General features: G+C 37.8%; 1 protein-coding gene across 2 annotated transcripts in view; it reads left to right on the top strand.

The window, feature by feature from the left end:
* FRRS1 (ferric-chelate reductase 1) overlaps window positions 1–25,780 on the top strand; it is a 55,456-nt gene that overhangs the window by 11,495 nt on the left and 18,181 nt on the right. The window contains exons 2-9 of one of the 2 annotated variants that reach the window (XM_011935162.1): window positions 3,188–3,297; window positions 3,436–3,631; window positions 4,731–4,867; window positions 10,167–10,261; window positions 11,500–11,647; window positions 14,205–14,387; window positions 22,100–22,198; window positions 23,210–23,357. In XM_011935162.1, coding sequence (XP_011790552.1) covers window positions 3,436–3,631; window positions 4,731–4,867; window positions 10,167–10,261; window positions 11,500–11,647; window positions 14,205–14,387; window positions 22,100–22,198; window positions 23,210–23,357 — 1,006 coding nt within the window. In that variant the 5' untranslated portion in view covers window positions 3,188–3,297. The remainder of the gene's footprint in view (window positions 1–3,187; window positions 3,298–3,435; window positions 3,632–4,730; window positions 4,868–10,166; window positions 10,262–11,499; window positions 11,648–14,204; window positions 14,388–22,099; window positions 22,199–23,209; window positions 23,358–25,780) is intronic. The other variant, XM_011935163.1, reaches the window with a different exon arrangement.

The raw sequence follows: 25,780 nt of genomic DNA, 5'->3' as shown, positions 1-25,780 counted from the left end.
TGATAAGAAGGCAAAACAGCCTTATTGTTGATATGGAGAAAGTTTTAGTGGTCTGGATAGAAGATCAAACCAATCACAACATTTCCTTAAGCCAAAGTCTAGTCCAGAGCAAGGTCCTACCTTTCTTTAATTCTATGAAGGCTGAGAGAGGTAGGTCCCTAAGAGAGAGGTCCCTGCTCTATCTCACTATCCCTTATATCTTGTCATTTATTTTGCTGATATAGAAGCATATGAAAATAAGCATACATAAGCATATACAGAGAATTATAACTATTACTATTTCAAACAAACTTTCATGTTAGATTAAGTGGAAGAAAAACGTTTTTACTTTACCTTCACTTATTTCTTCTCCAATGCTTCTTTCTTTATGTAGATCTGAATTTCTGACCTTTATTGTTTTCCTTTCCTCTTAAGAATTTCTTTTCACTTTTCTTGCAAGATAGGTCTTACTGGCAACACATTCCCTCAGTTTTTGTTTGTCTGAGAAAGTCTTCATATTTCTTCTTCACTTTTGAGAGATAATTTTTTGGGGTATAGAATTCTATGGTGCCCATTTTTTCTCTCAACACTTTAAATATGTCACCCTACTCTCTTCTTGCTTGTGTGGTTTCTGAGCAAAAGTCAGATAGAGTTCTTATCTTTGTTCCTATCTTTTTCCTCTGGCTTCTTTCAGGATTTAAAAAAAAACTTAGATGTCTGTAGTTTGAAAATGATAAGCCATATTAATCACGGTTTTCCAAAGTGACAGATTAAAATAAGATTTTATTTATATTTATTATAGATATTTATTATGGAACCTGACTTGTGATTCTGAAAGCCCACGAGTCTCAAAATCTGTTGTCTACAAGCTGGAGAACCAGGAAAGCTGCTGGGGTAGTTCAGTGTAAGCCCAAAGGCCTAAGAACCAGGTCAGCCCATAGTGTACCTCCTGGTCAGGTCTGAGGGCCTTGGGTTGGGGAAAGGATTGCTGGTGTAAGTCCTGTGGTTTTAAGACCCCAGGACCAGGAGCCTTGATGTCTGAGGGCAAGAGAAGAGGGATATCTCAGATCAAGAAGAAAGAGTAATTCCCTTGTCCGCTGCTTTTTTTTTCCATTTAGGCCCTCAAAGGATTAGATGATACCTACCCACTTTGGTGAGGTGATCTTTGTTACTCAGTTTCCTGATTGAGATGCTAACTTTTTTCAGAAATACACTCATAGACACTCCAGAAATAGTATTTTATCAGCTATCAGAACATCCCTCAGCCCAGTCAAGTTGACATATAAATTAGCCATCCTATATACCTAGATGTAGGATTTTGTGTGTGTGTGTGTATGTTTCTGCCACTTGGTATTGTGTGTCTGATAATAGTTTGGCGGAAATTCTCAGTCATTGTTGTTTCAAATAATTCTCCTGTTTCCTTCCCTCTTCTCCTTCTGAAATTCCCATTCCATGTATGTTGTAGCTTTTGTAGTTCCATAGTTCTTGGATCTGTTCTCTTTTTTTCAGTCTTTTTTCTTTTTCTTTTCAGTTTGGTATTTTTCTGTTAAGATATCTTCAAGCTAAGAGATTCTTATCTCAGATATGTCCAGTCTACCCATAAGCCCATACTTCACTTCTTTTAAAGTGTTTTTGATCTCTAGCATTTCTTTTTGGTTCTGAGAATTTCTATCTCTGTGCATTTGTTCCTATGTGCCATCTACTTTATCCATTAAAGCATTTAGTATCTTAATCATAATGTTTTAAATTCCTGGTCTAATAATTCCAACATCTCCATCGTATCTAAGTCTGGTTCTGAGGCTTGCCCTGTTTCTTCAAATTGTGTTTTCTGACTTTCAGTATGCCTTGTAATTTGTTCTTAATAACTGGACATGATGCATTGGGTAAAAGGAACTGCTGTAAATAGGCCTTTAATAATGTGGTGGTAAGGAGTGGGAGGAGGAGAACTGTTCTCTGTAGCCCCGTGAATGGACCTCAGTCTTTTAGTGAGCTTATGCACCTGAAGTGTGAACCTCACAACCGCTTCAAGGTTCTTCCCCCACTTAGGTGAAACAGGATGGCTAATGTGGGCAGGAATTGGGTATTTCCCCTCCTCCAGGTCAAGTAGACTCTGATAAAACTCCAGCAAGTTAGGCTGCAGTTAAATATTTGCTCCTGATTGACGTAACTAAAAAAACAATAATTTTTTCTAGTGATTCTAAGGCTGCTATTATTTTTGTCTATGACCAGATATATGATATAGAAAACTCATTTTCTATAAATAGTTAACTGCCTCTTAGGCATTTCCCATCTGCAACCTGTCCATGGTGTTAACTTTATTTACTACCATGTAACGTGTCACTGCTCATCACCTCCCGCCTTGTTGAGTCCTGTGATTTGCAGGTTTTGAATATATGCATCAAGCAAAGTGGCTCATCTGGGCTACAAGAGGGTGGGACTGAGGTAAAGTAGCTGGTTTTCTATTATCCAGATGGTAAGAGGAAAATTGGAGCCGTGGAGGGAAGAAGATTGTGTGGGCTGACAATTGTGTTTCTTAATTCAGAAGTATCTGGGCTACAGGTAGTAGAAATATTATCTCTACCAATTGGTTCTCTGTTATCCTCAGTTTTCAGTATTGCAAATTAAATTATCCATCCAGTCATCGTGATCAGTTTAATAGGAAGTTGGGAAAAGTGTTATCATAGATTTATTTAGGTGATGATATTTAAATCCAGAAGAAACATTTCTTCTTTGTTCTTTAAGCTTTCTAGGATGAGGTAGAGTAAAACCTTTTGCTTTTATTGACTAGTTTATTATTTCCAATTGATAATAATGAAAGCTATTATTTATTATCTTCCTTGTCAAAGTTTGAGCTATATTTTCATTTTTATTTAAACAACTTTGGGCCAGGTACGGTGTCCCATGCCTGTAATCCCAGAACTTTCGGAGGCCAAGGTGGGAGAATGACCTAAGGTTAGGAGTACGAGACCAGCTTGGTGTAACTCCGTCTCTACTAAAATACAAAAATTAGCTAGGTGTGGTGGCGCATGCCTGTATTCCCAGTTACTGGGGAGGCTGAGGCAGGAGAATCACTTGAACCTGGGAGATGGAGGTTGCAGTGAGCCGAGATTGCACCACTGTACTCCAGCTTGGGCAACAGAGTGAGATCTCTGTCTCAATTAAAAAAAAAAAACATTGAAAAGAGGGTCTTTGTTGCCTTATTTTTCAGGTAAGGAAGTGGAAGATTAAATGATTTGATTTGCCCAAAGTCTCACAGTAATTTGTAGAGCTGAGATTGAAATTCAGGTGAAACTTCACATATCACATTCTTTTTATCAGGTATGTTGAGTATATGTTTTGGTTTGCTGAACACAGAAAGCAAGTAGTTATCTAGAATTATAGTCCTGTGGTGTAAAAGCTTTTATATTTTACTTTAATTATATATGACAATAATGGGCTTTTAATCTTCTTTTTGAGATGGCAGTTTCTGGATTTACTCTTGGTACCTGCATACTTCTGTTGCACATTAGTTATGTGGCTAATTATCCCAATGGAAAAGTAACACAGTCATGCCATGGAATGATTCCTGAACATGGTCATAGTCCACAGTCTGTTCCTGTTCATGACATTTCCGTGAGTCAGATGACATTCAGACCAGGAGATCAGATTGAAGGTACTGGGCTGGGATTAACTGTTTACATTTTGGATTTCACTCTTTTACTGTTAATTGAATCTTTATTATTATCTGATTTTGACTATTTCATTTAAATCTGTTTTCTTTTGTAAGATACTATCATACTTCTTATTTTTGGTTCCAGATGACTATATTACTTAAGTAGTCTGTGTATTCCCCATCCAGAACAGGCTTTAAAATAAGTTTTTATCATTATTTACTGTTTTTATTAATTGTGCTATTACTTCAAGAGAAGAGAAAAATAAAGTTTATTTTATCTTGTTTAAAATATATAAACCCTTGTCCTTCTTAACATCATATAATTTTAAGAATAATTCTCTAATTTCTCTGGTAAAATGTCGGCTGATTATTAAAGGTAAATCTGTAACAGCATTTTGCAAACTTTATTTTTTGCATCTCTAGAAATGCAAAATGTTGATAGGTACTCTGTTACATAGAGAGTATATAGAAAAGTAAGTTTGGAATATTCTGTGTGATGTATAATATACCTTAGAGTTCACACTGTACAGTAGGATATTAAATACCCTAAGACATTTGCAGCAAAGAAACAAGTATTTACTTTCATCTAGTGTTTTTCTTTTTTTTTTAAATTCAGTAAGAATTTATTGAGTGTCACTATGAGCCAGACACTGTATTAAATACTGGAATTCAAAAGAAAACACCTCATGTGTTTTCCTCTAATGAGGTCAAGTAAACGTTTTTTTTTAAACTTTTATTTTGGGTTCAGGGGTACATGTGCAGGTTTGTTTATAGGTAAATTTCATGTCACAAGGGTTTGGTGTACAGATTATTTCATCACTCAGGTGATAAGCATAGTACCCAATAGGTATAAACTAACTTAGTCTTATGGACTGCTCCTGGACCATCACCTATTTTTCTTTTCTCTTTGCGGAATGGCTCACAGAGTGAATATCTTATGGAACACAGTTTAGAGCTTCTTTGCCTATAGGATGACTCTTTTCTCTCCAGGAGTAGTTTTGCATACGTACGCCTCATTCTAATTGTAATGTACGACCTCTAAACGTTTTCTTTTTGATATTGCTAAGCTTTTTAACCAATCCTTTTGTCTTTTTCTCAGTTACTTTGTCAGGGCATCCATTTAAGGGCTTTCTCCTAGAAGCGCGTAATGCTGAGGATCTGAATGGCCCTCCTGTTGGCTCCTTCACGTTGATTGACAGTGAAGTGTCACAACTTTTGACTTGTGAAGATATACAGGTTTGTGTTTAGAGTTGATCCTTGAACAAGGTAGAGGTTACAGGTGCCGACCCCACCCCTGGGGAAATTGGAATTCTGTGTATAGCTTTTGACTCCCCCCAAACTTAACTACAAATAGCCTATTGTTGACCAGAAGCCTTACTGATAACAAATAGTTGATTAACACGTATTTTGTATTTATATGTGTTATACGCTGTATTCTTACAATAAAGTAAGCTAGACAAGAGATAAATCTTATTAAGAAAATAAGAGAAAATATATTTACTATTCATTAAATGGAAGTGGATCATCATAAAGGTTTTTATTCTCATTGCCTTCATGTTGAATAGGCTGAAGAGGAGAAGAAAGAGGAGGCGCTGGTCTTGCTGTCTTGGGGTGGGTAGAGGAGGTGAAAGGGGAGGCAGGAGAGGCGCCACACTGGTGTAACTTTATGGAAATACATTGTAATTTCTGTCTGACTTGTTTTTTCATTTTCTTAAAAATGTTTTTATATGGTACCAATTCTTCCCTGCTTTGCTTTAGTTTCAGTGCTATATCATAGGAGGGTCCATGTTGTAGAAGAAGGCAAAATCAGTGTTGAATAATTTGAACCCTTCTGCCAGGTGGTCTAATGTCAGTTTGTTTTCTGGGACTGCTTCTTCTCCATAGTCCTCATTGTCATCTGGCACTGGTTTGGAAACACTCACCATCAAGTTGTCTTCTGTTAATTCTTCTGTTGTGGTGTCTATTAGCTCTTGAATTTCTCGAAGATTCATATCTTGAAACCCTCCATCCCCCACCTTTTTTGCCATATCCACAGTCCCTTTTAGATTCCTTAATTGGCTCTGTAAGTCTTTTAAAGTCAGGCACAAAATCTACATACAGTGTTTCTCCAGCAGGAATTTATTGTTTTGGGCTTGATGGCTCTCCTGGCTTTTTCTGTAACAATGATAGTGTCTTCAATAGTGTAATCCTTCCAGACTTTCATGATGTTCTATCAGCATTCTCTTCCATAGCATTGACAGTCCTTTCCATTGAGTACTGTGTGTAAAGAGCCTTAAATGTCCTTAAGACTTCCTGAGCTAGAGACTGAGTTAGAAACATTGTATTTGGAGGCAAGGAGGCCACTTCAGTGGCTTCGGTGATGAGCTCATGGGGTTCTGGGTAGCAGTGGCATTGTCTAATATTGTATTAGGCTGTTCCTGTGTTGCTAAAAGAAGTGTCTAAGACTAGGTAATTTAATAAGGAAAGAGACTTAATTGGCTCACTGTTCTGCAGGCTGTACAAGCATGGCACTGGCATCTGCTCAGCTTCTGGGGAGGCCTTAGGGAGGCCTCGTGGCCTTTTACTCACGGCAGAAGCTGAAGCGGGAGCAGGCACTTCACATGGTGAAAGCAAGAGCAAGAGAGAGAGTTGGTGGAGGTGGGGGGAGGTGCCACATCTTACAACAACCAGATCTTGCTCACTATCCTGAGGAACAGCACCAAGCCATGAGGAATCTGCTCTCCTGACCCAGACACCTCCCACCAGTTCCCACCTGCAACATTGGGGATTGCAATTTAACATGAGAGTTGGGTGGGGACAAATATCTAAACTATATCAAATATCAATAGAACCTTTATTTATTTATTTATTTATTTTGAGGCAGAGTCTCGCTCTGTCATCCAGGCTGGAGTGCAGTGGCACGATCTCAGCTCACTGCAGGCTTTGCCTTCTGGGTTCAAGTGATTCTCCTGCCTCAGCCTCCTGAGTAGCTGGGATTATAGGCACCCACCACCGTGCATGGCTAATTTTTGTATTTTTGGTAGAAATGGGGTTTCATCATTCTACCATCATGGCCAGGCTGGTCTTGGACTCCTCACCTCAAGTGATCCACCCGCCTCAGCCTCCCAAAGCACTAGGATTACATACATGACCCACCATGCCCGGCCAAAAGAACCTTTAAAAGACAGTCTTTTAAGGCAAGGTGCTTCTTGTCTTCAGAGGTGAAACGTCCACGGAGCCAATCCAGACAGAGGTTTCTCATTGTCCAGTACTTCTTAGAGTTACAACCAAGACACTGGCAGCTGACGTTTATCTTTTCCCTTCAAGGCTCGGGGATTAGCAGCTAGCGGCTTTATAGGTAAGAGTAGTCCTGATCATAAACTGACTGCATTTGCACAAAACAGTAAAGATAGCCTGCTCTTTCTTGCCTTAAATTCTGGTGCTGACTTCTTTTCTTTACTAATAAGTGCCCTTTGTGGCATTTATTTCCAAAATAGGGCACTTTTGTCTGCACTAAAAACCTGTTCAAGCAGATACACTTTCTCCTCAAAGATTTTCTTTCTTTTTTTTTTTTTTGTTTTTTGAGATGGAGTCTTGCTCTGTCGCCCATGCTGGAGTGCAGTGGCACGATCTCAGCTCACTGCAAGCTTCACTTCCCGGGTTTACACCATTCTCCTGCCTCAGCCTCGAGTAGCTGGGACTACAGGTGCTCGCCACCATGCCTGGCTAATTTTTTGTATCATTATTATTATTTTTGGATGGAGTTTCACTCTTGTTGCCCAGGCTGGAGTGCAATGGTGGGATCTTGGCTCACCACAACCTCCGCTTACTGGGTTTAAGCGATTCTCCTGCCTCAGCCTCCTGAGTAGCTCGGATTATAGGCATGTGCCACCACGCCTGGCTAATTTTGTATTTTTAGTAGAGACGGGGTTTCTCCATGTTGATCAGGCTGGTCTTGAACTCCTGACCTCAGGTGATCCGCCCACTCGGTCTCCCAAAGTGCTGGAATTACAGGCATGAGCCACTGTGCCTGGCCTTTTGTATTTTTAGTAGAGACAGGGTTTCACTGTGTTAGCCAGGATGGTATCATCAATGGTTTTCTTAATGATGCCTGGGAACTTGCCTGCTGCCTCTTGGTCAATAAAAGCTGCTTCTCTTGTTATCTTGACATTTTAAAAGCCAAACTTTTTTCCTAAAATTATCAAACTATGCTTTGCTGGCATTAAATTCTCCAGCTTTAGACCCTTCACCTTCCTTTTGCTTTAAGTTGTCATATAATGACTTTGTTTTCTCTTGAATAATATTAGTCTATAAGTATCCCCTTCATATAGCAATTCTTACACCTGCATAAAAGCTGCATTTCCGATGTGAGATGAAAAGGTCTTTTACAAAAAGTGTGAGGGTTTTGCATCTGTTGGCATAGCTGCAGTGACAGCTTCACGAATTTTCTTTTCTTTTCTTTTTTTTACAGTGATTCTTATACTGGATTCATTTATCTTGATATGGCAGGCAACTGCAGCAGCAGACCTTAATCTACAGTATATATCAAGCAATTCAACTTTTTCTTGTAATGTCATGAGTTTTCTCTGCTTCTTGGGAACACTTACCGCATTACTAGTGGCACTTCGTATGGGTCCCATGGTGTTATTCAAGGTTTATAGTAGTGCACAAAACACAATAAAAGCTGGGTGCAGTGGCTCATACCTCTAATCCCAGCACTTTGGGAGGCTGAGGCTGGTGGATTACTTGAGCTCAGGAGTTTGAGACCAGACTGGGAAACATGACAAAACCCCATCTCTACAAAAAAAAACAAAAATTAGCTGGGCGAGGTGGCATGTGCTTGTAGTCCCAACTACTGTTAATTTTATGCAGTTATGATTTAATACTGCAGTTTTACATTTGTTTGTATGTCTCTGGACTATGAATGGCACATGTGCGGTCTGTTTGTGTGTGTTTGTTTTGATAAATTTTAACTTTTTGTAATAGGTGTGTGTATATTTTATGGTAGTAAATGATAAAATAGACTAATACCTACATATTTTGTGCATTCAAGGCATACCTAACTTTTTAATTTTTTCAATATTTCTAGCCTATGCAGTTTGTCTGAGCTTTTTCAAATTGTTGGAAACCTTCAAACATTTTTCTAATATATTTATTGAAAAAAAAATCTGCATATAAGTGGACCTATGCAGTTCAAACCTGTGTTGTTCAAGGGTCAACTGTAGCTTGAAATTGTTCTCTGTCAGTTTTTTGGGGGGGTCTTTGCACTATAAGGTGGTGGTTGCAAGATAAATGACATTAACCATGTATTGTAAACATCCAAATAGATTCACAACAATCAGACTTTTTCCTTAATTTTACTTGCAATATGTTTTTACACATCAGCACTCTATAAAAGGTAAAGTAGTTTGAAGAATTTATAGCTTGTAATGTTTTATATTAATATTGGCTCTTATTATATTAATTTTTGAGGGGTTTTAATATTGAAGACAGAGATCTAGAGTATGACAGGAGTCTAATTTTTTTCATTCATTCATTCATTTATTTATCATACCAAAAATGGTCCTGAATGGGAGGGATAGGTGATGGACAAGACTTACTCTTGTTCCTTGAAGAACTCCTTACCTTACATGTAAGCACATCTATGAACACATAAGTTGAACTGTGTGATAACTTTGGTTAGAAGCATACACAGTGAGTGGGAAGCATAGCAGAGGGAGCCACACACAGCCTGGAAGGAACTGGGAGGGAGCTTCTTGGAGCAGGTGATCTTCAAGTGAGGCCTCAAAGAATGAGTAGGGGTTGGCCAGGTGCATGAAAGTGGGAAACAAGATTGTTCAAGAGAAAGGAATTACTAAAATATCATGCTATGTATTTGAAGGCAGGAAGTTTTTCTCTTTCAACGAATCTTCTGTATTCTATTTGTGTCTATTAATGGAAGAGATATAAATTTATAATGTGCATGAAACAATGGGCAAGCTCTATCTAGTGTTAACGTACTAGCAGTGTTCACAGCTCTTTTCACTTCTTAGATTTCTCTTGACTCGCATTTATTCACAGAGCCAGCTGCTAATATGTTATCAACCAATCAACATTTCATTTATAGAGTGCCTGAATCCTTCTTTTTCTTTTTTTTGAGATGGAGTCTCGCTCTGTCACCCAGGCTGGAGTGCAGTGGTGCAGTCTCTGCTCACTGCAAGCTCTGCCTCCCGGGTTCACACCATTCTCCTGCCTTAGCCTCCCAAGTAGCTGGGACTATAAGCACCCACCACCATGCCTGGCTAATTTTTTTATTTTTAGTAGAGATGGGGTTTCATCGTGTTAGCCAGGATGGTCTCGATCTACTGACCTCGTGATCCACCCTCCTCAGCCTCCCAAAGTGCTGGGATTACAGGCGTGAGCCACCACGCCCAGCCGAGTCCTTCTTCTAAATAAAATAGTCTTCACCAGAATGCTTATGTCATGCAACGATAAATTACTTTGCAAAATGATAGAAGTTCCACCCATGCTGGGCTATAGAGTGACTGAATGGTAGCTCTTTTCCCTTTTATTTCAGGGATCAGCTGTGAGTCACAGAAGTGCATCTAAAAAAACAGAAGTTAAAGTCTACTGGAATGCTCCAAGCAGTGCTCCAAATCACACACAGTTTCTGTGAGTATAACAGTTTATAATTCTGGGCAAGTCATGGTGGCTTATGCCTATAATCCCAGCACTTTGGGAGGCCAAGGTGGTGGATCACTTGAGCCCAGGGCTTTGAGACTGGCATGGGTCAATGAGGTGAAACCCCATCTCTAAAAAAAGAAAAAGAAAAAGAGTTTATAATTCTGTAACTACTAGTATAACTGAAACCATAATTAGTCTGTATCATTTTCTGTACCTATTGGGCATTCATCCATGTAGGAGAGCTTTGGTATGGTAATAACACCACCTTCCTGATGTAGGAGTTTGTTTTGCTTTTTACCAGTGTATACCTAGCACCTAGCACAGGACCTGGCACCAAATAGGCACTTAATAGACATTTGTTGAGTGAATGAAGTCTTGCAAGGCCTTAATCCTAATAAGAGCTTTCAATTAATACTTGGGTCTTTATGTTATATAATACTACTTTTAGACTTGCTCCTGTATTAGCATGAGAATACAAATGGAAGTCCTGAAATTTGGATGATTCTTTTGCAGTGTTACAACTTGCAGATTAGACTCTCAGAAAAGACTGCATGCCTCTCAGAATTATGAAACTCAGTAGAATTAAAACAGTACTTCTTCCTTATCCCACATACAAGGGGAAATGGAATGTTATAATGCCTTGTAATGATTCCTGAGTGGTGATATGGACATATATTTTAAGGGAAGGATTGCTATCCTGACATATCTGTTTTCTTCACTTTGTGCGTAGGTCCCCCAACACACAGTAGCACAACTCTGCTCTGGTATGTTAGGTGGAATGTGAAAAAGGGGATGTGACCCCAGTGAAAGCTGATGGTTACCAATGCAGCCTCTATCACAGCTTCTTGCTATAGTTGCTTGCTACACATGCCCTTTGGAAGAATTGAATACTGCACTCTGAAATGAGTAGTAATATGTTCTTCATATGCCAGGAAATAGAAATCTGTGCAGTTTTGTCCCTGGGTCTGACATCATGGCTATTGGAATATGCCCCCAAAACAGACAAGTAAGAAAAGAGGGACAGAGGGAGAGAAAGCAATACAAATTCATCAAGTGATGGGGTGGGAGAGAGTGGTTAGAGATTTGCCTCAGACAAAATTAATAGTCCTGTTAGGTAGTAAGTCATGTTTTTCTAGTTTAGTCTCTCTTTTTTTTTCCTTTAATGTTTTGATCTGATTGTGACAGGACACAATGAAGGTTCTAATCTCACTGGTATTGCATTTCAGAGTCACAGTTGTTGAGAAGTACAAAGTCTACTGGGTGAAGATTCCTGGTCCTATAATTTCACAACCAAACGCATTTCCTTTCACAACACCTAAAGCTACAATAGTACCTTTGCCAACATTACCTCCAGCTTCCCACTTAACCAAACCAGTAAGTAACAATTTTATTTTCTCTGTAGAGATGGGGTTTCACCATGTTGCCCAGGCTGGTCTCAAACTCCTGAACTCAAGTGATCCTCCTACCTTGGAGTCACAAAGTGCTTAGGATTGCAGGTGTAAACCACTGTGCCCAGCTTAAGTAACATTTTTATAGCTTCATTAAATGCAATCTGGATAATATATAGCCAAATATAATGTCCATATGTTATAAAATACAGAAGAGAAGGTAAACAAAGTAAGACATTACATAGGAGTAAAGTGCTGTACTTAGTTTTCTCTATGTGAGCAAAGAGGTAAATTTGTGGTTGGAAATTGTGGTTCTGTGTGCTTTGTGTGGTGAAGTGTGCAGAGAAGTAGCTGTGCTGCATAGTGGTAGCACGTTTTTGGATCCTCTGTAGGAATCTGAAGGAAGCCTTCATTGCAACCTTATGACTTATAGGTTAGAATGAAAGGAAAGCAAGACCCTGCATGTTCAAGGTGTGGTCATGACATTCACCTGTAGTCTCTACTGGTAGTGGATATGTTTTCATTTGAAAATAACTCTGATGAAGCAATAGTTTTTTCTTTCTTTCTTTTTTTTTTTCTTTCTTTTAAACACAGCCAGATATCAAACAAAGAGCTTAAGTTAAATTTAGACAAGATTTGGAGGAGATTCTTAAAGTAGTGATATAACTCTTAGATCTCATTTCATTAAGGTCAAAGAGTCCTAGGGAATTGTATATGCTGAACAACAGAAAATCTCTTGTAAATTCATCAGTTATAATTTCATCTAGGCCCTCCGATTTGAAAGATTTATGATTGACAAGAAATATCTTGGAAAGTGTTATGCATATTTGAAACATTAGGAAGAAGGATTTTACTGCAGGAAATTCTGATAAGTTAGACTTCTTAATTCAGAAGTGGATACAACAAAAAACAAACAAACAAACAAAAAAACGTGTTGAAGCAGGTTGTTTCAGTTGAAAGAACAAACGTGGGCCTAAATACTGACTTGCTTAATTTTTGTGTGTCTTTGGGCAAATTACTTAATTTTCAGTCTCAGTTTCCTCACCTATAGAAAGAGGCATGATAATATTTAGCTCTTAATATCACTGTAAGAATTAAACAAAATAATGAATGCACGTTTTCTATAACTGTGTCTTGCATTTAATAGATATTCGGTAAACATTAGTTCCTTTACCTTCTCTTTCTTTTTATTATCCTTTTGTACCTTTTTATTCGCATAGGGAAGACAAAGTAATGCGCTTTGCTCCTTATTTTGTTTTTCTTCTCTTCAACATCTTATAGCATATGAGCACTATGTTTAATTACATTATTATGATTGTTGTACTTTTGTTTGACCGTGCAATTAGATCTGTTATTTGTACTAGCTCTCAGTTTAGGCGTAATGCTTTATTTAATTAAAAGCTGTTTTAGAGAAATACAGTCAGTTTGGACCTGAGCTTCCCAGTAGGAATCGGTTGACATTATTGTTATCTTTCCATATATTCAATAAAAAGCTCTTGTTGGAGCATTTATTGTGTCTTTGTGCCATGTTTATAATCTCTAATTATAGGGAAGTTCATTCAGAGTCCAAGGATTATAGCATGTTTAGAGCTGGAAGATACCTTAGGATCTATTTCTTACAGTTTTCCTGTTGTGTAGATGAAGGTTCAGGGATCCTGACAGAACAAATCCTTTGGCAAACATGATGTAGGGAAGGGGAGAGCAGAGATCAAAGTCCAAGTTTCTTAGTTCCCAGTGGCTTGTTCTCTTCACCCTAGTATGATCTGGCTTTACATTTCCATGAACTCTAGTTATATAATGTTTAGATCTCTTCTGAAATTTACTGTCACAGCTCATTCGAACAAAGTCTGCTCATTTATCAGATTATACAGCTGTTTGTTTTTTCCTAAGACTCTTTGTCTTATATTCCTAATCAAGAAGCTCTGGATTAAGTCATCTGATTGTTGCTAATTTCTCCCCTAATAAATCACTACGGTTATTTGGAATGCTGGTAAATTGGGGCAACCATTTTTTTCTTATATCATTTTAGTATGAAATTTGAATCTGAATTCTAGAAGCAGAATCCACAATCTAAATATAATAACTTGCTAAGATTTGTTTGTTGCTTTTTAAAACTTCATCTCTGAGAATTAGAGGATACCATTTAGGCAGGAATGTTAGTGTCATTTAAGTCTTAGGGACTGAAATACTACCTCAAAAATTTCTCAAAACTTATCAGAAACTTTGCTCCAAAACATACTTAATGTGAAATGTTTTGTGTATTACAGGAGCTTTAATAGTCTTGAACAATTACAGTCCAACAAGTGTATGTTTTCCAAATTTTAATTAAAATTAATTAAGTTTAAAAGTTCATAACCTAACTACTGCTCCGATCATTTTTAATTTGGGATGTGTCTTTTGTTTCCTTATTTGAATGCTTATTATGGAAAGGTATTCTCATTAATTTGGGAGCTACCCGTACTTGAAGGTAGTTATTCTTCTGTCATTGCCAATGAACTGCTTGTTTGATAATTAAATTTTTTTTCCCTCTGTCATTTTTCTAGTTCAGTGCCTCAGATTGTGGGAACAAGAAGTTCTGTATTAGGAGTCCTTTGAACTGTGACCCAGAGAAGGAGGCTTCCTGTGTCTTCTTATCCTTCACAAGAGATGACCAATCGGTGATGGTTGAAATGAGTGGCCCCAGTAAAGGCTATTTATCCTTTGCATTGTCTCATGACCAATGGATGGTTGGTACCTCTCACATAAGTGGTAACAAAAGGAGAATCACGGCTGGGTGCGGTGGCTCATGCCTGTAATCCCAGCACTTTGGGAGGCCGAGGAGGGTGGATTGCGAGGTCAGGAGTTCAAGACCAGCCTGGCTGAGATGGTGAAACCCCATCTCTACTAAAAATACAAAAATTAGCCAGGCGTCATGGCGGGTGCCTGTAATCCCAGCTGCTTGGGAGGCTGAGGCAGGAGAATCACTTGAACCTGGGAGGCAGAGGTTGCAGTGAGCCAAAATTGCACCACTGCACTCCAGCCTGGGTGACAGAGCGAGACTCCATCTCAAAAAAAAAAAAAAAAAAAAAAAATCCAAAAGAACCCCCCAAAAACCAAAAGGAGAATCACTGAAGCTGTTTATTCCAGGGTCAAATGATCATACGTAAGGGTGGAATAAGAAAGGAGAAACGAACTTAGAACAGATTCTAAGTTAAACAGCTTTGAGTACTGTATGATTTTAACAGTTTGACAATTACTTCCAAGAACAGGCTGTCCTAAGGAAAGTTAGGAAGATCATTTTATTTCCAGTGTATTTGCTATTTTATATGTCTATCTCTTTGCGATAAAGCAGGAAATACAGTTAAGAAAAGTTGTTCTACGCAAAATGTCATGTTTTTTATAATGCTTTTCAAACTAGAATTATTTATTCAAGTGGCCAGAACTAAAGCATGTGTTCCTGCTCTTGGTGTCCTATTTTAGTAGTCATCAGTGCATCTCCTAAACAGAGAATTAAACTTGTATATCCAGGCGGCATGTATTACAGTAGGCTCCTTTGTCAAATCAGCAGAAGGCAGCATCTATTTTAAGCTGATTCTCACTCACCCTGGGTAGTGCTGCAGTGGATTCAGTGATTCTGTAGGTGGCAGCCTTGTGCTGTGGTGTGGGAGAGCAGAGGCCCGCATAAGCACCTTGGTTTCCTAGGGAGCAGGAAGAGTGTTGTGGCCAGGACACGTATAAGTCCTGTTCAAGCAGAGTGGGCCTGGGGCATAGGGATGACCAGAAATGGAGAAAGCCCCTTATTAGCACAGGCAAGGGGGCTTGTCCTGAGGGTTTTCTTCTTATCAGGATTTAAACTTAACACCACTTCTTTAGGGAATCATATTTCAGAAAAAGAAAAGGAACTCTGACATGGCTATAATGGAAGAACTAATGCTTATTCTGAAAATGCACTTGATCACATTGGTCCTGGAGCAGTGTTTGCAAGTATTGTAGGATGCTGGATGTAACTAACTTTCTTTAATAGGATACCATTTCAGGATGTATGTATGACCTACATATTTCACTAGACACCTCTAGAATGCACTTGCCATCCTCTTTCATTCAACAAAAGATATACCTTAAGTCTATGAGATACAAAAGATATCATGTACTTAAAAAAATAACATATAAGAAATAATGAATTCTTCCCCTTCGAAGTTGCTTGTGTAGGAAATTTTATACTTGCTCAGCTGATGCGGTGATTGTTCAAAACATTTTCCCCACTTCCTTTTGTGATTGCCATCAGACCTGTAGCATGTTCTTTTGGATATTCTTAGTGTTGGTAAAAATGAACTACGTTTAGTATATAAGGTGAATGAGGTTGAGTTAAAAATAAAATGTGACTATAAAGCAATAATGATAGGTGGTGGTAGTGCTGCTGTCATGTGAATGTGATAAAATTGGCTAGAAAGGAAATTCTGAAAATGAGTCCAAAAAGGATTAACCTGTTGAATGAATGTATATTTTAATTAAGGTTCATCTCTGAGTTATAGCACTCATTTAGATATATGCTGTAGTCACTTAAAAAAAAAAAAAAAAAAAAAAAAAACCAAACACCCAACTTATTCCAGTCACTTTATAGCCAAAATTCATGCCATAGTATCTGGATACATTTCATTTTACTGGTTACATAAAACCTGTAAGCAAGAAGGAAAGACTGTTGCTGCATTCGGTGTGGTAATGAGTGGCCCACAGGTAGGTCAGTTATTCTGTTCTAAATTGTAGGCATTGATGGCACAAAAGCATTTATCTCTAATTCAAGATATATTTATCTTATTTAGAAATCTTATCTGTTTCCAGTATAGTACTCATCAAAAATGTTTACAAAAAAGACTTAATTATGCAGGTGCAGTTGATTTACAGAGCAATCCTGTTTAATGATTAAAATAATCTGTACACCTGTTTGCCTAACTTGGGGGAAATGAATCATCCTCAAAATATATTTTTAAAGTGGTTATTTCTATTTTTGGTTGTTACTTTTGAAACTTTCAGGTATTTTTGTGACCTGCTATTTTTTTGGAGTGTATAATGTAAATTTAAATACTGAAAGTATCTGATGTCACGAATACTCATTCGATAACCCAAATTATACCCGTTTTCAGTTTGGCTTGTAAATTTATGTTAGCAATTATTTTGGTATGGTAGACCTCATCACTAAAATCAAAATGTGTAATTTACCCTATTTCTGATAATAATGACTTGCTAATGTGTGAATTTTAACCGAATTTCCGAGTACAATAAGTCCGTACTTAATGTCGTCAATAGGTTCTTGGAGCCTCTGACTTCAAGTGAGGCTACATACAGCAGTCCCTTGAATAATATCATTTCCTTCAATATCGTTTTGTTATGACATTGATGAAGAAAAAAATATTGGCCATGTTGTATGTTGTTTTACTTAAAGTCACACTTTTCAAGAACTTACCTATGACTTTAATTGAAGATGTACTGTACATGCCTCTTTCCAATTTGAGATATTTTGTTAAATAATGTAAAGTCTATCAAATATGCACATTATTAGCTTCCTTCCTTCTCCTTCTACTGTGCTTTATCATCTTACTCCATACATGATCTCTGCATGCCCCAATTCCAGGATGTCCCCAATCCTGAAGTCCCTTGTACTCCAGACTGTGATTTCCAGCTGCAGGCTGGTCTCATCCAGATGTGTGTTCCTGGACAGCACAAAGCAACATCTAAAAGACTGAACTTTTTATTATGCCTCCTGATGTCTCCTTATCTTCCCCATTCTTGGTGATCAGCAATGTCAGGAAAACAGCTACCATTGTTGATGGCTTGCTTCTTGTTGGGTCTGTCCTAGGCAATTGATAAACACCTCATTTACTGCTGCCAGCATCTTCTTTGGTATTTAAAGAAATGTTGGTTGTGACTTGGATTCCTTCCTTTCATCCATCTCTCAGGTCCTTCCTCCTGCCATTTCCAACTTTTTGTTTTGAAAAGTTTTAAACCTCAATAAAAGTTAAAAAGATAGTACAATGAACACCCATAAGCCCTTCACCTAGATTTGCCACTTTGTCTATTTCTGTCTATCTCAGTTGATTTATGTGGTGTATGTAAATACATATTTTTTCTTGAATTGTTTGAAAGTAAATTATAGATAATCATGACATTTCATCTCTAAGGTTTTCAACATGTGTCTCCTAAGAACGTGGGCATTCTACAATTACTGCAATATTTTTATCACATTAAGAAAATTTAATAATGATATAATAATTTTATGTAACATACAATCTGTATTCCAATTTTCCCAGTTGTCCCAATAAAGTCCTTTGTTTTTTAAAAATATTTCTTATTCAGGATCCAATCAGTTATTACTCAGGACATTTAGTTGTTATATCTCTTGGATCTCCTTTACTTCAGAACAGTTATTTTATCCTTTTTCCTTTTTATAAATTAAATTCAGGCCAGTTATTTGTAGAATATTCTACAATTTATATAATAGATTTGTGTTAAGACTTTTGGCACAAATGCAACATACGGGATATTATTTCCACATCAGTGCATTATTTCGAAAGTTTCATAATGTCCAATTGTTCTATTATTGATGATACTATGTTTGATCACTGGTGTCTGTCAGATTTCTGTATCATGAAGTCTATTTTCTTTTTGTAATAAGTAATATGTGGGATGATACTTTGAGTCTGTATGAATATTCTGTTCCCCAATAGCCTGTAACTAGGTTTTTTCATTTATTGATGTTTCTCGTATGAATCAGTTGTTACATTTGTGGTTGCAAAATGTTGATATTCTAACTTATAAGCTGACATTTTTATGAAAATACGAGGTTTTTTTTCTCTGCACTTACCCTTCCCTTTTTTAGTAACACTATGGACTAATGGGTTTCTTTTGTCCATTGTGTTGTAGTTTGTTACCACCATTCATTCTTTTAGAGGGTCATATTGACCCAAATGTGGCCGATGGGAGCCCTTTCAAGCAGGCTTCTGTGCCCTTTTGATGTGTCTCTACCACTTTTGAGTGTATCTTTGTTTCTGGTGTAACAAAATGTTCTCCATTCATACTTTCATACATTTCATCATTTCTCAAAAGGACTTTATTTCCTTTTAGTAGGAATAGTATCTAGAAATCAAGATTTGGGCGCTAATATGTTCACTGCTACTGATCTCCCAGGTACTTCTGATTCTATCTTTGACATACCTCTTTCATTCTCTTTATTGCATTGTCACTATCTCTGACTTGGCTTGTAGCTTTACTGTCTGTTTCCTGGACTGCTCTAGTAACCTGTCATTAGTCCCCTTGCTCCCATGATTTCCTCTTCCATTTCATCCTTCATACAGCCATTGGAATTTTCTTCCCAAGCCACATGTAAGATCGTCTTGGCTGGTTACGGCGGCTCATGCCTATAATCCCAGCACTTTGGGAGACTGTGGTGGGAGGATTGCTTGAGCCCAGGAATTCAAGATGAGCCTGGGCAACATGGCAAGACCCTCATCTCTACAAAAAATTCATAAAAAATTAGCTGGGTGTGGTGGCATGCACCTGTGGTCCCAGATACTTGGGAGGCTGAGGTGGGAGGATCACTTGATCCCAGGAGGTCAAAGCGGCAGTAAGCTGTATTTGCACCACTGCATTCCAGCCTGGGTGACAAAAAAAAGAAAAAAAAAAAGAAAAAGAAAAAGAAAAAAAATTGTCTCAAAAATATCCCCCAAACCTTTGGCAAAACTTCAGTAATTATAGAAAAACTATTCTTTTTCTTAAAGCATGGTGCTCACTACTTTGGGAATACTTCTGGAATTTTCAGCCTTAGAGCTCTCTTTTTATCCTTTACATATTTTAACTAGGAAAACTAGCTGTTTCTTAAAATGTTCATATTTCTATATCATTGGTCCTAGAAGTTCTTCAACTTGGAAAACCTTTCCTTTAATCTCATCTTTACCTTGTCCTCCTATAAATACGTTTTATCTTCTAAGGTCTGCTTAATTACTCTCTCTTCTGGTAAGCCATTTTCAATTCTCTGGCCATACGTAATTTGTCTTTTTGTGTCACTTTATCCATCTGTCTGCCTCATTAAAACATAGCTTTAGGTTGTAAGAGCCATGTTCTTATAATAAAGTCATCTTTGTTTCTCCCACAGTGTCCAGCGTAATATTTTCTCATAGGATGCTCTCTAAATGCTTGACTTGAGAGGGGAAACTGGGGAGAGAGCTTCAGTAAAACCCAGGGATTTGGTGGAAGTTCTTATATGGTGTACTTTTATGCTTTCAAACTTGAGGTTTCTAGAACTGCCTGGAGCCCGAGGTTGCAGTAGCACCTTCACTTACTCTTCATTTGGAATAGTGAGGACTGAGAGTTACCTGCTCTCTATCCCCATCATCTTCTTCATTATTTGGGAGGTCTACTTGTATTGATTTTATTTGCTTTCTTATCCTCAGTTTGCCTCAAATCAATCATTATTTGTATTAATTTTTTTTATGTAACAAAAGAATTTCTATGTCTCATTCATGATATTCTAGAAAACATGCATTGTTTAAATCAGGGTTCAGGCCCAGCATGGTGGCTCACACCTGTAATCTCATCACTTTGGGCAGCTGAGGCAGGAGGATTGCTTAAGCCCAAGATTTCAAGACCAGCCTGGGCAACAGGGTGAGAATCCATCTCTACTTTTTTAAAAAATAAAAGATAAATCAGGGTTCAGAAAACGTTTTCTATAAGGACCAGATAGTAACTATTTTAGAGTTTGTGGGCAATATGGTCTCTGTTGTAGCTACTAAACTCTGTTGTAGTATAAAAGCAGCCATAGATGATATGTATATGAATAAATGTGGCTGTGTTCCAATGAAACATGGACTTTGAATTTCAGTTTGATATATTTTCATTTGTCATGAAATATTCTTCTTTTCATCATTTAATTATGTAGAAGTCATTCTTAAAGTATGAGCTGTATAGAAACAAGCTTTAGGTTGAATTTGATTTGCAGGCCATAGTTTGTTGACTCCTGGTTTAAGTCATGAGTGCTCCAAATTTCTTATCTTGAATTGGGCTAATTCTGATTTTACTGTAATATGTGTAACAGTACATAATTGCTTTGCTAAGAGTGTATCCTTGAGAGTTTTCAAAAGTGGAACATTTAAAAATAAAGTTGAATCTGAAAGTATAGAAATATGTTAGAATCTAATATTAGAATTTATAGCAAGATTTGTTATAACCGGGTAGTCTTGGACCTTGTTTAAGGAATTGGATGACTAAAGCACATAAAGAACCTTGTTAGATAGTTTATGGAGAAACCAAGTGAAAGACCAAACCATGGACAATAGCTTAAAATCAAGATTATTCCTTTGTACCATTGTTTAAATGTACTTTGAAGTTACAGTCTGCTTCTTTTTTGGTATTCTTTTTCATTCTTTTTTCCCCTATTAATTGACAGTCTGCTTTTTGATTATCACTTTATTTTATTCTATTTTATTTCCATTTTTTGGAGACAAGGTCTCCCTCAGTTGCCCAGACTGGTATGCAGTGGCATGATCATGGCACACTGCAGACTTGACCTTCTGGGCTCAAGTGATTCTCCTGCCTTAGCCTTCTGAGTAGCTGGGACCACAGGCATGCATCACCATGCTTGGCTGATTTTTAAAAAATTTTTTCTAGGACGAAGTCACACCGTATTGCCTAGGCTGATCTCTAACTCCTGGCTTCAAGAAATCCTCCTGCCTTGGCCTCCCAAAGTGCTCGAATTATGGGTGTGAGTCACTATGCCTTGCTTGATTATCACTTTAAAGAATAAGATCTAACTTTCAGAGTTAAGGATTCTTGGAGACTAAAGGATAGGTAAGAGGTAGACTGACTAATTCCCCCTTGAGTACAGGTATTTTTACCTCAGTTATATAGCATTAAATCTATTGAATGTGTACACTGTGTAGCAATATTCCTTTACAGTGTCTTCCATCTTAGAAGTTACCAAAAAATATCCAGTACAATGCGGTGTATTTGGTCATTAAAGTATGTAGGATATAGATATTTATAAATAAATAAATATCTGGGATATTGGTTATGGTAAGTTAATTGAAAAAAGGTAACAGAACTCTGTATTTTCCCATTTGGGAAGGAAAAAATAGGTATAATACAAATAGGTTTGGATGAATATACATGAAAATATTAAAGTGGTGTTCGATTAGTGATGGGTTTATGAACATATAAACATGTTATATATCTGTCTTAATCTATTATTTTACACTAAAATTCTATTGCTTTTGTATTATAACAAAATTATTTGCAACCCGCAAATTAGACAACCAATTCTCTAGAATTTATAGCATCATTCACGATTCAGTAAATTATGTTTTAAAAGCATCAAATAATACTTGGTTTCCTGAGGTGCTTTTTCAAAAAAAGAAAATAAAATGCTGAAATTCCTTTGAACATTTTTTTCTCATTTGCAATTGTTTTTCAGGGTGATGATGATGCTTATCTGTGTATTCAAGAAGATCAAACTGTGTACATCCAGCCTTCCCATTTAATGGGGCGAAGTCACCCTGTAATGGACTCCAGGGTAGGTGTGAAAATTCTGGAACCTCCCCCTGAGACCCACTTTCCAGCTGTGTGGCTATCACTGGTGTGGTTGTGCTGCTAGATCGCCTCCAACCCCCACAGTTACACCTAGCCTGAGCAGGGGCCTGCCAGTAGGGCTCCTCTCGTAATGATCTCTGAGAAACTTTTCTACACTTCAGAAGTTTCTCTTGTAGGAAAACATGACTTCTTGCTTGTGTTACTTCCATCCTTTTGGTTGTTATCTCATAAAAAAGTACTTTATGGTTTATTAAGGTGGTCAGGGCATCAGCTTCCTTTCAAAAGCTTACAGACAGGTTTCTAAGAAGAGGATGATATTAGTGACAAAATTTCTTGACTAGTGAGAAAGAGGAGCACATTTGGCGAAGGCTGGAGATGCCTTGGACAGTTGTCTTAAGTGCCCTTTGTTGGCATGTATATTGAAGGTGGGCTATTTCTGGTAGAAAAGTGTCTTTTTTGCAGGACAGTTGACAAGCAAATGAGCTCTGAAAGAGCAGTAGCTATCACTTAATGACAGAGCAAATGAGCTCTGACTGAGCAGTAGCTGTCACTCAATGACATAACTGTGCACAGCTTTCCCATGGGGTTGACTCCCATGGCTGGCTTGAACTTCTCCCCAGTTGCGTGTTGCATTTTGGCCACTAGGGTAGTACTCGTTAATTGTTTTTTTCAGTGTTTTTGATTGTATACTTGTGGCCAGATGGAGTTAGTACATCTGCTAAAATTTCTAACCTAGGTAGAGGAATTGTGGGGTTCTGGCTCAAAGTAAAAATAATATTTTTTCTTTTTGCCAAATGGGATAAAGACAAATAAACTGGGAGAAAATGTTTCTTGTTCTCTTCAAAGAGGAAGTGGAAAAACAATGACACTGCGGACAAAACATGCACATATAATCTAGAGAAAGGAAACTGAAAACAGGGCAGGATTTTGATCATATCTTATTTTTAGCAAATCTTTGGAAAGTGCTGAGAAGACCCATTGTGTGTGTTTATAGGATACCCTTGAGGATATGGCTTGGAGGTTGGCGGATGGTGTTATGCAGTGTTCTTTCAGAAGAAACATTACCCTTCCTGGAGTTAAGAATAGATTTGATCTAAACACAAGCTATTACATATTTCTAGCAGATGGTGCAGCTAATGATGGTAAGTATATTGTTAAGCTGTCTTTTCAAGTATTTTCTTTTTCTCTCTTCTTCCTTCTCTTTCCCCCATTTTTGGAAAAACTACTGTAATTGCCCATTTTTAAGGCACACACTTTCCTATAAATGTCAAATTTTGCCAGAAACTGGATAAAGGAAGAAAAATTTTGCTGGGAACTAGAGGTAGAGTGTCCACTGTGTTATAAGACAACACTGCTCATGATCAAAATGGCTTCTGATTAGTAAAATGCGTGTGACCAGAACTATAAATACCTAATAAGAAGCCATTTATTTGGGCTTCCCTGAGTGTAGTGATAGTAGATTAACATTGCAGGGGACCTAGAAACGGTACCTTTAGGGTTGTTGCAACAGATGTTGGCTCCTGTGGGGAAACTTGCCCAATATGAATCTTGTCTCCTTAGACCTGAGCTTTCTCTAGGGAGGTGGGGAGGGGAAAAAGAGAATAGCTCCTGGACAGCTGAGTAAGCTGCTGTAAGACCTCCCATTGAGGGGAGAATGCCTCACACTGCCCTGGGTGTGGTATGTTTCCTGTCTCACATCTTTCTACATGACTCTGATGCCAAGTACAGCCTAATGTAGTTTTATGAGTCTGAATCTTTATTCTCAAGAAGGCTACCCTGGTGGATATTGCAACACATATTAATAGGAATAATTCGATTTTGTTTGAGGTCTTGATTAATGGTTTTTGAGGAACTCCAGGAAACGTCAATGTAGTATTTAATGACTCATGTCTTAGGAGATAACACTGCGCCAGAACTTTGAGAATACAGCCCACTTTGAAAATGGTGAGAAGGTAGATGTCTACAGTAGAGAGACAGGGATGGGGTAAAGGAAAGGAAGAACAGGAAATGTGATACAGGCAAATTGTGAAAAGCCTACAATTCTATCATGTGTTTAAGACTTTTTAATCTTGGTAAAGCAGACTCCCAAAAAGTTTTGAAGCAGGATAAAATATCTGTTCAATGTTAAAATTTAGGAACATTTAAATTAATTAACTTGTTTGTTTTTGTTTATTTTTTTAGCTGAAGGAAGAATGCTAGAGGAACATTTTTAGAATTAGATATAGGCGACACGTAGTTATCTTAGTCAAATCATTTACTCTTGTTTGTACCAGCAACACCAAATATGGCTTGAAAATAATTTCTTAATATGACTTGATAATGAGTAAAAATTTCTTAATATGAGTAATAATTTCTTAATATGGCTTGATAATGAGTACAAATTTCTTAATGTGAGTAATAATTTCTTAATATGGCTTGATAATAATGAGTAAAAATTACTCAGTGCTTACTGAATGCAAGTCAGTGGCTAAGCATTTTAGACAGATTCTTCATTTTTATCTTCATAAAATACAAGCTAGAGATGTACTATTATTATTTGGAGGAGGAAATTCGGACTTAGAAAGGTGAAGTAATTTGCCCAGACAAGTAAACGATGCAGTTGGAATTTGGCCTTTAGAGCCTATGTATTCAGTACTTTAGAACATGGGAAAGGGACTGGGTGCAGTGGCGAATGCCTATAATCCCAGCATTTTGAAAGATCAAGACAGGTGGATTGCTTGAGCCCAGGAGTTCCAGACCAGCCTGGGCAACATGACAAAACCTGGTCTCTGTTCAAAAAAAAAAAAAAAAAAAATTAGCTGGGTGTGGTAGTGTGCACCTGTGGTCCCAGCTACTTGGGAGGTTGAGGTGGAAGGATTGCCTGAGCCCAGGAGGTAGAGGCTGCAGTGAGCTATGATTGCACCACTGCATTCCAGCCTGGGCAACTGAGGGAGACCCTGTCTCAAAAATAAAAAGAACATGGGAAATGTAGGGAATTAATTTTCAATAAGGAAAAGGTCAAGTATTTGTGTTTTTAAACAGCTACTACTAAAGTGCAGGTCATTGCATTGTTATGATTGCAGCCATCACTTGTTGCATATTACATGTATCTCTTTCATTTCTCATAGAGGCTTTGTATGTAGGCATTTTGTTGCTTTTTTTAGAGATAAGGAAACTGGGACCTAGTAGGGCCAAGCAACTTGTTCAAAATCAAACAAGTAGCAGAGTCAGAAATTAAACCCAGGTTGCTTCCAGTTATAAAAGTTGTATCCTTTCTATAATATCAGACTGCTTCTTTTGGTGTCTGTGTTAGTCCATTCTCACACTGCTGTAAAGAACTACCTGAGACTGGGTAATTTATGAAGAAAATAGATTTAATTGAGTCACAGTTCCACAGCCTGTACAGGAAGCATGGCTGGGGAGGCCTCAGGGAACTTACAATCATGGCAGAAGGCAAGGGGGAAGTAGCCACATCTCACATGGTGACAGGAGAGAGAGAGTATGAAGGGGGAAGTAGCCACATCTCACATGGTGACAGGAGAGAGAGAGTATGAAGGTGGAAGTGCCACACACTTTTAAACAATGA

The sequence above is a fragment of the Colobus angolensis genome, unplaced genomic scaffold, assembly GCF_000951035.1.
Source record: "Colobus angolensis palliatus isolate OR3802 unplaced genomic scaffold, Cang.pa_1.0 Scaffold141, whole genome shotgun sequence".
In the NCBI taxonomy this organism is placed as follows: domain Eukaryota; kingdom Metazoa; phylum Chordata; class Mammalia; order Primates; family Cercopithecidae; genus Colobus; species Colobus angolensis.
This window is presented reverse-complemented; position numbering and strand designations above follow the sequence as displayed.